Here is a 13,317-nt window from a genome sequence, read left to right on the forward strand (position 1 = left end):
GTCATGCACAAAGTAGATGTCCTAACCAACTTGCCAAAACTATAGTTTGTTAACAATACATTTGTGGAGTGGTTGAAAACGGGTTTTAATGACTCCAACCTAAGTGTATGTAAACTTCCGACTTCAACTGTATATGATACGGATAGTCATGAATGAATTGTGAATAATGATGAGTGAGAAAGTTGGAGTCATAAATATCATACCACCAAGACATGCTGACCTCTCACCATTACCAATAAGGGGAGGTTAGCATTTTTGTGAGATATGATATTTATGCCTCTAACTTTCTCTCTCATCATTATTCACAATTCATTCATGATTATCCGTAATCATGGTAACATCCATATTATTGTAGAAGTGTTTAGAAACATATTGTATTCTTATTTCCTATAAAAGTGATTCCAAAATTATACAATACATTATTTACCATTTAATGTCTATTGGGCACTTATTGCAGGCACTTTGCTTGTTATTGTTTACGATAAGTAGCCTATAATAGAAAAATGTGAAGTTTGAAATTAAATAAGTTTGCCAATATGGGTGATTGTTAATGGGACAGTTTATGGTTCAACCATCAAACTAGTAGTAGTAGGATAATAAATAAAAACCTGGTGCACATTAATGTTAGAAACGTATCTTTCTATTCATCGTTACCGCATCAATTCAGGCAATTTATCGCGATATGGATATTTGCTCATACCTCCCAGCTTTAGTCAACATACTGTTCTAACCCTATGTGTCGATATGTCGTCATACTGTAGTTTATATTCCACATCAGACGAAAGAGCACAGGCTCATTCTCAAGCTGACCTCATGCTGATGCTGTTACATGGTGGTGTGYATCTTACTGAGCTTATACAGAATATCTGAGCCTTCAGTTAACACTAGTTAGAATGTGAGGTTGTATGTGCCTCTGCTTTGTGGGTAGAGGCCGTTTCTGAGTGCTGACTTAAGTGGTCAGATATCCGACCACACTATACCCACTTCATTAAATTTCTAAACTCTCTCTCTTTCTCGCACACGCARGGACGCACGCACGCACACAGACCCATCATATCCTGCAGCCTAGTGATGGAACCAATCTAGCCCTTTCAAACCCCAGTCTCCAGTGCTTTCAGTACTGTGCTTGACATGGCAGGAAAGGATTGGCTAGAGATGGACTCGCTGGACATAGATGCGTTACTGGATATAGGGCTGTTTGGTATTTTGATATTTTTCTACATTAGGTTTGTACATTCATATTGGGTATTTTGTCGCTTTGTGGGGATGGATCAATGACTGTATAAATAAGGGGATGAATATGGAGAGGCCTATACTTTCCCCTGGGGCTTGGAGAGTGTCCAGTCCAGTTCTGTCTCTATAGTGGCTGATGTTTTCTCTTCGGTGACACAGAGCTGTCCCTGACCACCCCTGGTCACATGTGGTCTTGCTTAATGTCAGACCAGTTCAGCTCCACAGAGGCCAGAGCAGAGACCAGGGTCTGGGGCCCCTCCAACTGGCAGGGGAAAGCCATGACTCCTTAATAACCGGGTGGCTTCACAACTCCAGGGAATGGCAGAGCTTTTCCCCCGAAAGAGCCGGTTTGGCGGAAAACAAATGATTATTGGGTTGGAAATTGAGTGAATGAATGAATGATTATAGTCTGGGAGAGAAACGGAGAGCTCTTAGGCGGGCCGGGCGCTCATTTGGTGCCGCTTTATATTCTGAAGCTGATTTGTCTATACTCACACTGCCTCATATAATTTGATATCTTTGCTCATCAAAGGCCATGCAAGCATTTGTCATTCTTTAAATTTTTTTTTTATTTCACCTTTGGTTAACCAGGTAGGCCAGTTGAGAACAAGTTCTCATTTACAACTGCAACCTGGCCAAGATAAAGCAAAGCAGTGCGACACAAACAACAACACAGAGTTACACATGGAATAAACAAACGTACAGTCAATAACATAATAGAAATGCAAATGAGGTAAGATTAGGGAGGTAGGGCAATAAATAGGCCGTAGTGGCGAAGTATTTAGCAATTAGACACTGGAGTGATAGATGTGCAGAAGATGAATGTGAAAGTGAGATACTGGGGTGCAAAGGAGAAGAAAAAAAAAATAACAATATGGGGATGAGGTAGTTGGTGTCACGCCCTGACCATAGAGGGCCTTTTTTTATTCTCTATTTTGGTAAGGTCGGGGTGTGACTATGGGGGTGTGTTCCTATGTAGGTGTTTTGTTTTCTATGTTGGTCTGGTCTGGTTCCCAATTAGAGGCAGCTGCTTATCGTTGTCTCTGATTGGGGATCATATTTAGGCAGCCATTTCCCCACTGGTTTTTGTAGGATCTTGTTTTTGGTTAGTTGCCTGTGAGCACACCATTAGCTTCACGTTGTTTTTTTTGTGCCGGTTCACTAAATAAATATGTTGAACCCATACCACGCAGCACTTTGGTCCGACAATCCTTACAACGACGTTCGTGACAGTTGGATGGACTATTTACAGATGGGCTATGTACAGGTGCAATGATCTGTGAGCTGCTCTGACAGCTGATGTTTCAAGTTAGTGAGGGAGATATGAGTCTCCAGCTTCAGTGATTTTTTAAATTCGTTCCAGTCATTGGCAGCAGAGAACTGGAAGGAAAGGCGGCCAAAGGAGGAATAGGCTTTGGGGGTGGCCAGTGAAATATACCTGCTGGAGCGCGTGCTACAGGTGGGTGCTGCTATGGTGACCAGTGAGCTGAGATAAGGCGGGCTTTACCTAGCAAAGACTTATAGATGACTTGGAGCCAGTGGGTTTGGCGACGAATATGAAGCGAGGGCCATCCAACGAGAGCATACAGGTTGCATATGGGGCTTTGGTGACAAAACGGATGGCACTGTGATAGACTGCATCCAATTTGCTGAGTAGAGTGTTGGAGGCTATTTTGTAAATGACATCGCCGAAGTCAAGGATCGGTAGGATGGTCAGTTTTACGAGGGTATGTTTGGCAGCATGAGTGAAGGATGCTTTGTTGTGAAATAGGAAGCCGATTCCAGATTTAATTTTGGATTGGAGATGCTTAATGGGAGTCTGGAAGGAGAGTTTACAGTCTAACCAGACACCTAGGTATTTGTAATTGTCCACATATTCTAAGTCAGAACCGTCCAGAGTAGTGATGCTGGACGGGCGGGCAGGTGCAGGCAGCGGTCGGTTGAAGAGCATGCGTTTAGTTTTACTTGCATTTAAGAGCAGTTGGAGGCCACAGAAGGAGAGTTGTAATGCATTGAAGCTCATCAGGAGGTTAGTTAACACAGTGTCCAAGGAAGGGCCAAAGGTATACAGAATGGTGTCGTCTGCGTAGAGGTGGATCAGAGAATCATCAGCAGCAAGAGCGACATCACTGATGTATACAGAGAAAAGAGTCAGCCGAAGAATTGAACCCTGTGGCACCCCCTTAGAGACTGCCAGAGGTCCGGACAACAGCCCCTCCGATTTGACACACTGAACTCTGTCTGAGAAGTAGTTGGTGAACCAGGCGAGGCAGTCATTTGAGAAACCAAGGCTGTTGAGTCTGCCGATAAGATTGATTTCAGGCCAAGGTCTTGTCCAAGGTGGCTCCTGTGAAACAGTCTACATGTGTCCCCTCTCCTTTAGTCGCTGGCCAGACTATTGGAAAAGGATACAGATAGAAACACTCCGATCAGTCAACACGCTCCCCCACAATGTTTTAAACCAGTGGAACCAAGGCCCACCAACAGTCTAGACACTGTTCAAGTCTTTAGTCTTTTGGGTCAAGAGCCCCCTCTCAAACTAGCAAGACCATTTTCAAATGCTAAACAGGAGAACATTCCTTTGCGATCCAATTGGTTCTGTGAGAGTTGGCCTCTCCTCAGGGTTGCATGAATTGATGGTTGGTGCAGGGGGCAGCACACAGGGCATTTCAATGCCTGAAATATTTTTGACTTCTGTGCCTCTCGACCATTTCCCCCCACGTTTTTGTCTCCATGTCAAATCATTTAATGAGTAAAGATTCCCTCTTTTGAACCCAACAGCTCTGTCGTCCGTCTTTGTCTGTCCATCGTCATGGTTATGGGGCCAGCTTTGGGTTAGACCTCTTTGGTAGATGGGGTTAGGGGATATCGGACAAACAGGCGGATGTAGGGGGAGAAGGAATGCAGACTGTGTTTCTGTCTTTAATGATGGAGAGGGGATTTTGGGAAATAATGTGTGTCGCTGAGAGATGTTTGCTCTCTGGAGGAGAGAAGGAAAGAGGGAGGCGAGACGCTGTGGCTTTATTAAGAAGGCTTTGTTCTCAGCCTCTCTGGCCTTTCAGCCCCCAGGCCCCTCGGCTCAGCCCCCCATGGACACAGAAAGAACAGGCAGCCAATGTGGATGCACACACAGGGAGATGGAAACAAATACGGAGGTAACAGGGCCTGACCCTGGCATGTGTGCGTGCGTGTGTACTGTACAGGTATGTAACGTATGTATGGTATGTAATATAAGGTATGTAATATGTAACGTTTAGGACAGTATGTGTGTGTGTGAGTTATCTTGCTTGGACAGCTGCGTTTGGACAGAGTGCTCTTATCCATGACATTCTTTATGGAGGCCAGCGGCTCCTTGGTATGCACACGGAGGAACAAGACCCACTTCATGCCTCCTCTTCTGTCGCCCCCTCAAACCTGGAAGTAGAGGACACTTCCGGAAAGATTCTAGGTACAAGTTTAGGTTTCATCGGGCCTGGGATGAGAGAGGATTAAGTTGCCTCAAGGAGCTGGGGTTTTTAATTTGTCCTCTTTATCCCACGCGCCAGTCCAAACGTAACACCGCCGCGTCTGAGCGATCCGCCACATGGGAAATCTGCTGTCATCTCTCATAGCCATCTTAGGTTTTTTCAGACCAGTATCAAACATTTTAGTGTGTCAAAAGGCTTTACACTCACTGTAGGGGAAGTTTGGCAGTTAGTGAGAAACCTCAGCGCCCCATCAAAAGGTGATAGTCTTAACTTGCCGACACGGGAAACACTTATTTCCTCCAGTAAGAATGTGTATTATCCATATGAGCTGTAAATCCCAGAAGAATGAAAGTGTCAAAAAGAGGTCTGTATTGTGCTGGTGACGTCCCCCAGATGGCTTTAGCAGTGCTAGGAAAGTATCACATTGATTGAGGCCTCAACTGTGCACTCCACCCCTAGTCCATCCGCCAATGAGTAGCCGATATCAGTGAAAAGTGTGTGTGTGTGTGTAATAAACATCATGAAGCAACACTTGCTGTCTACAAAGAATTATATTACTCAGCACAATTGCCTGAAGCACACATCATAKCCCTATATATGCTTAACTCAAAACAGCATTAGTTTTGCTCTGACGCACACACAAACCTTTGACTGCAAGAAATGCATTTTGATTTATAAGAGGAATTAAGAAATAAGTATAGAAAAGAGCAAACAAAATAAATGTAAGAACATAATCGTAGAGGTCACTGGTCACCATTGGCCTCTGTATAAACAAGCATATACAATGTATACAGTACCAGTCAATAGTTTGGACACACCTACTCATTCAAGGGTTTTTCTTTATTTTTACTATTTTCTACATTGTAGAATAATAGTGAAGACATCAAAACTATGAAATAACTTAGTTCAACACTTTTTTGGTTACTACATGATTCCATATGTGTTATTTCATAGTGTTGATGTACTCACTATTATTCTACAATGTAGAAAATAGTAAAAATAAGGAGAACCTTGAATGAGTAGGTGTTTCCAAACTTTTGACTGGTACTGTATGTACAGTGCATTTGGAAAGTATTTAGATTCCTTCACTTTTTCCACATTTTGTTATGTTACAGCCTTATTCTGAAATGGATTAAATAAAAACATTTCCTCATTTATCTACACACAATACCCCATAATGAGAAAGCGAAAACAGGTTTTTAGAAATGTTTGCAAATGTATTACAATTAAAAACCGATACCTTATTTACATAAGTATTCAGAACATTTACTATGAGATTCTAAATTGAGCTCTGGTGCATCCTGTTTCCATTGATCATCCTTGAGATGTTTCTACAACTTTATTGGAGTCCACCTGTGGTAAATTCATTTGATTGGACATGATTTAGAAAGGCACACACCTGTGTATATAAGGTCCCACAGGTGACCGTGCATGTCAGAGCAAAAACAAAGCCATGAGGTCGAAGGAATTGTCCATAGAGCTCAGAGACAGGATTGTATCGAGGCACAGATCTGGGGAAGAGTACCAAAACATTTCTGCAGCATTGAAGATCCCCCAAAAAACAGTGACCTCCATCATTCTTAAATGGAAGAAGTTTGGAACCAAGACTCTTTGGCTGGGCGGCCAGCTCTAGAAACTGAGCAATCGGGGGAGAAGGGCCTTGGTCAGGGAGGTGACCAATAACCCTGGTCACTCTGACAGAGCGCCAGAGTTCCTCTGTGGAGATAGGAGAACCTTCCAGGAGGACAACCATCTCTGCAGAACTCCACCAATCAGGCCTTTATGGTAGAGTGGCCAGACGGAAGCCAGCCTCTCCTCACTGAGAGACTGTGTTCTCTCCACTTCAACCTAGGAATTTCTACAAGGCATGTTACTCATCTCTGGGTGTGGCGTATTGGTAGTTTCTAGAGGCTTCTCACCTAAAGCAGATCCAGCCTCTTTGTCTTGGGTGTGTTACGGTAGGCTGGGAGGTGCATTGTGGGAGTGAGGGGCCCATTCAGACGTCAGGTGTCAGAGAAAGACAACAGGCTTTAGGGAAGAATGGAAATCGTTAGTACAATGGGGGTCAATACATACCAGGGGGTTTTGTTCTGATCGGAGGTACACCCATCTAGCCCTCACTCCCTCTCCCCATCTCCCCTCGCCCCCTCTCTGTTGGTATGGCCTGAGGAGCAGGGGTTTGACCCTAGCCAAGACTGATTTCAGTCTCTCCCTCCATCGCAAATATTCTCATTTTGGTTTTGATTGATTGATTGTGGACATTCAGTCCTCCTCATTAGAACTGCTATACAGAGCTGCGCAGATCATGTACTAGCTATCAGCAGGATAAATCAGTCTGTGCTTCAACTCGAAGCTATCCACTCCCTACTATATGATTTTGTCACATGCAACACGAGAGCTACATGACTGTCGTCTGTCTCAGAGCTACAGAGCCACAACACTCTGCCTCCAAAACCACCTCTTTGAATAGCTGCGAGGGCGCCTGTTTATCTGGATGAACTGAGGTGACCTCGTAGCGATACACAATAAAGCACGTTAGGGGGCGGTAGTGGTGCTGTAGTGGTGACAGCATCCTCGCCTCTCTCGCTGTGCGCCTCTTCCGCAGCCTTGAGACAATGAAAAGTTTATGGTGCCTTTTTGGCTGCTTCTCGCATCCTCCCCGTAACCATAGCTGCACTGCTTTAGTACTTTGCTTTCCTCTGTGCCTGATAGAAAACACATTTTCTCTCCACGGTCCTGCTGTGCTCGTTTGGAGCACTCGTTCAGTCATTCCCTGTGTCAATCGTCGCTTACAGAATGCGCTGTATCACAGATGGCTGAGTCGGATGAAATACAGGGTCAGACAGACGGACACAGTGATGGAACCCACCTCGCTGATCTGGAGCTAAAGTTTTATTAGCACTGAAGCCCAACTCTCATCCTCTTATCCTTCCTCTCCAATTCTCTTCCTCCTCTTGCCCTGGAGGCTTAAGCATTTTAGCAGCAGAAGGCCAACTGAGAAACGGCTTTCGTGATTTGTACAATAAGCTGCWGAAATGCTGGGGTGAGTCTTTTCCATATGCCGGGTATGAGGGGCTCTCCAGAAAGATGGAGAGAGGGAGCGAAAGAGAAATAATGGAGAGGGAGAGAGAGAGAGAGAGAGAGGGGAGAGACAACCAAGTTATATTGTAGCTAAAAAGATCCATAAAGAACAAGGGGGTGAAACTCACATCATCTCTCCCTCTCCTTGCCCTCATGATTGACAGGACCATACTCTGTGCTGCCGTCGCTCTCTGTTTGCTCGACCTGTCCCCATTTTCCTCCCGCGCCATGCGGCCGAAATGCGAGCCCTGGAGTTTTCATTAGAAGTGCATCTCCCACCCTCTCCCTCCCTTCTACGCCTATTGTATCTGTGTGACACTGGGCTTGGCTAATAGAGAGAGCTTGTGTTACTCTGTTTTCACAGATTTACAGCACTGCGGAAGAGAGCATGGGAACCAGGAGTCACTTTCTGCTAAGGCTATTTTAGCAGCTCATAATACATTTCTTATTTTCTGTGTATCGTGTTTTTGTAGGGTTTTGTATTAGTGGATGATGAGGTCATATATGTCGGTGAACAGGGTGTCAGGTGACCTGGGGATTAGCTTGTAAAGTTGTTCGGTGATGATTTACTAGGTGGTCCTGCTATTCTTGCCATTACACAGGGTTTTATAGTGTTTCCGTTCCTTTGTGAAGCTAGCAGATCTCCCTCCTTGACAGACATTTAACCTGTCTAGTGACCTGGAGGACAGCTGTTTGAGGATTGGTCGCTAAGCAGAGGCAAATAGCCTGTCATAGAATCAGTCCTGAACACCAAGTCTCTTACTGTATTTTTGAGGCCTAAGTCACTGACAAAGTGGATTGCTGGATGGTATAGCCTGCACATTGAAACATGCTTATTTACATTCATAATTAGTCATATGCATTGTATGCATAAACACCAAGCTCGTACAGCATCCCACTCCACATGTTTCAAATGTAACTCGAGCTCCTCAACAGTGAATGAGTGCCCTCTCCAGGACAGAACTGTGAAGGTTCTTATTCCTATGGTGTAGAAGGGGGACTTGGTACAGGCAGAGGCAATGCACTATTTGCTACACAGACGTGTGTGTGTGTGTGTGTGTGTGTGTGTGTGTGTGTGTGTGTGTGTGTGTGTGTGGGCAACATTCCTCTACTGTCGATGCACAACATTATCACAGTCCTGGATGTGATTACTCTGATTTTCAGCTCTCTCCTTTGTTTGAACTCTCTTGGCCCTGTGGCGAATGACTAGGAAAAGAGTAGGAATGTGAATGTTGTCTTATCTGACTTGGCTGTCTTATCCYCAGGTATGGAATGGATTGTCTRATCCAGTTTGAGGACTTTGCCAATACCAATGCCTTCCGTCTGCTGAGCAAGTACCGCGACCAGTACTGCACGTTCAACGATGACATCCAAGGTACACGTGTACTTCGATTGCAAAATGCCAATATCAATTGCGCAGAGACTCGATAACGCGCTCACAAGAACCCACACACATGCACCACACGCACACGCACACCACTCCCCATGTCAAATGCACTCAAACTCCCTCTCGAGCAATCATCCTCCTTCCTTATCTCTCCCTCTCTTTGCTATTTCCACGTTCTTTCTCCTCCCCCCTCCTCCCTCCCTCCCTCCCTCCTCCCCTCCCTCCCTCCCCCCCACACCACACACACACACACACACACACACACACACCCACACAACCAACCAATTCTGTTTAAATCAGATAGCTTTTCATAGAGCACAATCCAAATGCTCAAACAAACACACCGAGCCCCTGATCCCTCTCTCTCTCCAGTGGGTTGGGTTTGATAGAGTCCTGTGGAAAACAACAGTAATGTAACAGTAAGTCCAGAGACTCCAGACTAGGGCTTGTGTCCCAAATGGCACCGCTATTCCCTCTATAGTGGACTACTTTTGACCAGAGCCTTATGGGCCCTGTGTGCACTATATAGGGAATAGGGTGCCATTTGGGACACAGTCAAACTTTTTGTATCCTTAATGAGACCACAGTATCAGTCACACCATGTCTATGGAGCCATTAGTTCGTCTGTCAAATAAAACAATTTTCCCCAGAAATTAGCCCTGGTAGCCGTGATTTCTGCAGGCTAATCTAAACCATATTTTCTCTCTAATTCTCTGTCTCGGTAAATCTGCTTCCTATTACTGCAGACAACATAAAGGGCAAATTGACTCTCTCTCTCACTGCAATAGTAACTCACTTGAAGAAAGCTCATACTTGCAGGTCTAAATCATATATGTCACTCTGTCCCCCCAAACCCCCCTCAGGTACCGCTGCAGTGGCGGTGGCCGGCCTACTCGCTGCCCTTCGTGTCACCAAGAGCAAGATGTCAGACCATACCATTGTATTCCAGGGTGCAGGGGAGGTGGGTGCAGAGCTCTTGTCAATGTGCAAATTCACTCCTGTTTTTTCTCTGCTCAGAAACGCGCCAGACTGATTGCCCCTAATGACATAATCAGAAATAACCACAGACCACTGCTTCAAATACCCATTCCCAATCACTGAGCTTTTTATTGAGGTCTAGTAGACCACTAGGCTGTGCTCAACAGACCCTGTCTCTAATAAACAGGAGAACATGGAAATACAACTGTGATTAGCACAACATCATTTGTAATGGGGAGACATTTAGAATGTATTTTAGCCTCTGGGGCTCTTGGCCTAACTGTGAACCATAGTACCCCCATCTTCTTTAAAATGCCTTGTTTCATGTGTTTTCCATGTTGGTGGATGACCACTTTGTATTGAAAGGGAAGTAGATGGTGATGTGTAGAATTTGAGTGTATTTACAGTGAAGGGTTATTGTGCTGAGAACAGAAAAGTGAGCCTTTCAAGCATTTCACAGACCTGCATTGAATTAAATCACAAAATTGAAAGGTGTGCGTTAATARAACTAGAGTCAAGATTACAATAAGTCCGAATAATAACTGGGTAAATTGTTTAGGGGTGAAAGCTAGGGACTTATTTCTTGTTTGATCAGGGAAGTGAATGGTGGGGCACAGAGGCATTTCTATCACATCTGCTTTCTCTCTCCCTCCCTTTTCTCTCCCTCTTGTCCCCAGGCTGCGATGGGGATAGCTGACCTCATCACGATGGCGATGGAGAAGGAGGGACTCCCCAAAGACGAGGCTCTGAGGAAGATCTGGATGGTTGACTCCAAGGGCCTCATCGTCAAGGTGATACAAGTACCTCCGCTCTGGCCACTCGTCCGGGGTCACTCATCCCCTGTAGAGTAGACACAGCTCTGTCTGGAGTCCCCACTGTCCGGACCTATAGGCGTGCATATATTCATGATGTGTGACGCGACTGACAGAATCTCAGTTTACTTCGTAAAATTGACTGAATTTAAATGGAACTGATCCCAACCCTTGTTTATTATACATGAACTGAAAAACAGACATGAGTCTGAATGAGAGTCGTAGCTCTCATAGTTCAACAAGACAGGTAGAGTCTATAATGGGATGAAACACTGTAGATGTTATGCATTTAATTAAGGGTTTCACCAGATGCTGCCAGAGTGTGGATGAGTTTGAGCCTGGTTGTCTACCAGTCCTTTGAGTCCGTTGTTGTGTTGACACGGGCTACTGTATTGCATTTATTTCGACAYAGAACTGCCACAGTCTTAGCCCTGTCATGATCCACATGTGGTTGGGGACTGAAGAACTACCCAGAGATTGTCATCTGAGGCATGTTTGCGGAGTCAATTCTGTTTGATCAATGATAAGAATAACTCTGCACAGTGCGCACACACTTACGCCAGAAGCTGGTATTGTGTCCATGCTTCTGTCACTCTATGGCCTTTTCCCGTCTGTCTTGAAAAGGTCATTCTGACCACAGGGTTGACGCAATAAAAGATGAAGAGGGAATTGTTTATGGAAGTAATCCTTATTTGATCAACTAAATGATGAGGCTTTCAGGCAGACAGACATGCAGARAGAGTGGTGGTGCCTGTTGATATTCACTTTATAGGATTCTGGTAAAGTCACTAACTCCATGGAGCCTTTGGCAAGCTGGATGTACGTTTGTCACCAATTCTGTAGACCAGCATTGAGTCAACACTGCCCTCTAGTGACCAGAACACATAGCACTTGACTCCACTGAAACTCCAAGCGTATTTCCCTTAAGTGGGTTAGGGTGGAGAAGTCCAGAATCCTTGGCTCTTGCAGATAGTCTTTGTGTCTGTGTTCGAATTCCTCTATGTATTTATTTCAGAGATTATCAAAGATAACATCAGTTGTTGGCATGTGTAGAAACAAGCTCCATTATATTCTGTCTTCCAACTATCTCTCTTCCACCCTCAGGGAAGAGACCACCTGACCCATGAGAAGGAGAGGTTTGCCCACGAACACAAGCAGATGAGGTACCTGGGAGATGTGGTGCATGAGCTCAAACCCACAGCCATCATAGGTAATATACCAATCAGCTCACTGGGGAGGCAGGGAGGGGGTCAATTGGATTTTAAGTGAACCTTTATTTATAAATCCAATTTTATTGGTCACATACACGTGATTAGCAGATGTTATTGTGGGTGTAGCGAAATGCTTGTGCTCCTAGCTCCGACAGTGCAGTAATGTCTAACAAGTAATAATCTAACAAATTACACAACATATACCCAATACACACAAATCTAAGTAGGAATGAATTAAGACTATATACTTATGGATGAGCAATGTCAGAGCGGAACGGACTAAGATACACTAGAATAGTATAGAAAACAGTATATACATATGAGATGAGTAATGATATGTAAACAWTATTAAGTGAATGAGATAGTATAGAAAACAGTATACAGGTTACAATTCAATACAATCCAGTAAATCTCTGAGATTAATTGAAATTCCAATTACCCYATATCTCTCCAGGTGGATAGAGGGCTTACCACCCCTGGGTTAGAGTTTGTAGTGGTCCGCATGGTTAATGTGTTCTCTCGTGGGTCTTATTCATTAGGATAAACCGTAGCAAAACATTTTGCAATGGAAAACGAAAGTGAGCATTTCGTATTGGATTTAAGTTCAGGTAGTCCCTCCCTATTTCAGTCTGTTTTCTTCCTTTTGGTGCCTAATGAATACGATCCTGCTCTCTAGGTGTGGCAGCCATCTCTGGAGCTTTCACGGAGGAAATCATCAGGGACATGGCCTCGTTTAACGAGAGGCCGATCATCTTCGCCCTTAGCAACCCCACCAGCAAGGCAGAGTGCACTGCCGAGCAGTGCTACACCATCACAGAGGTACTGGAGTGGGTCTGAAGTGTCTGTGTACTTCAACACTTGATCAGCTCTGTGGTTGAACAGTATGTGTACAGGAGATAATATAGCATTGTGTTTACTGGTTAAATTGATGGCTGAGACTGTGCGAACGACTCAAACCACTGACTTCCTGTCCCGCCCACCTGGACGCCTCTTCCCCAGAGCTAAACAAAGGAATCACGTTCTGCTCAAGTGGTACTTGGGTTACTTCTGCCTCATATTTCTGAAACAGCTGAAATAAAAACCCTGTGGCGATTTTTAAACTAATGTTCCAAAAAAATATATATTTTGTAGGTTAATTTAGGATGTAG

General features: G+C 44.5%; 1 protein-coding gene across 1 annotated transcript in view; it reads left to right on the forward strand.

Moving 5' to 3' along the window:
- LOC111965295 (NADP-dependent malic enzyme) overlaps positions 1 to 13,317 on the forward strand; it is a 124,663-nt gene that overhangs the window by 108,185 nt on the left and 3,161 nt on the right. The window contains exons 7-11 of the mRNA XM_023989378.1: positions 9,047 to 9,156; positions 10,032 to 10,129; positions 10,824 to 10,937; positions 12,063 to 12,168; positions 12,846 to 12,988. Coding sequence (XP_023845146.1) covers positions 9,047 to 9,156; positions 10,032 to 10,129; positions 10,824 to 10,937; positions 12,063 to 12,168; positions 12,846 to 12,988 — 571 coding nt within the window. The remainder of the gene's footprint in view (positions 1 to 9,046; positions 9,157 to 10,031; positions 10,130 to 10,823; positions 10,938 to 12,062; positions 12,169 to 12,845; positions 12,989 to 13,317) is intronic.

Source organism: Salvelinus sp. IW2-2015, linkage group LG6.1 (genome assembly GCF_002910315.2).
Source record: "Salvelinus sp. IW2-2015 linkage group LG6.1, ASM291031v2, whole genome shotgun sequence".
Taxonomy (NCBI): domain Eukaryota; kingdom Metazoa; phylum Chordata; class Actinopteri; order Salmoniformes; family Salmonidae; genus Salvelinus; species Salvelinus sp. IW2-2015.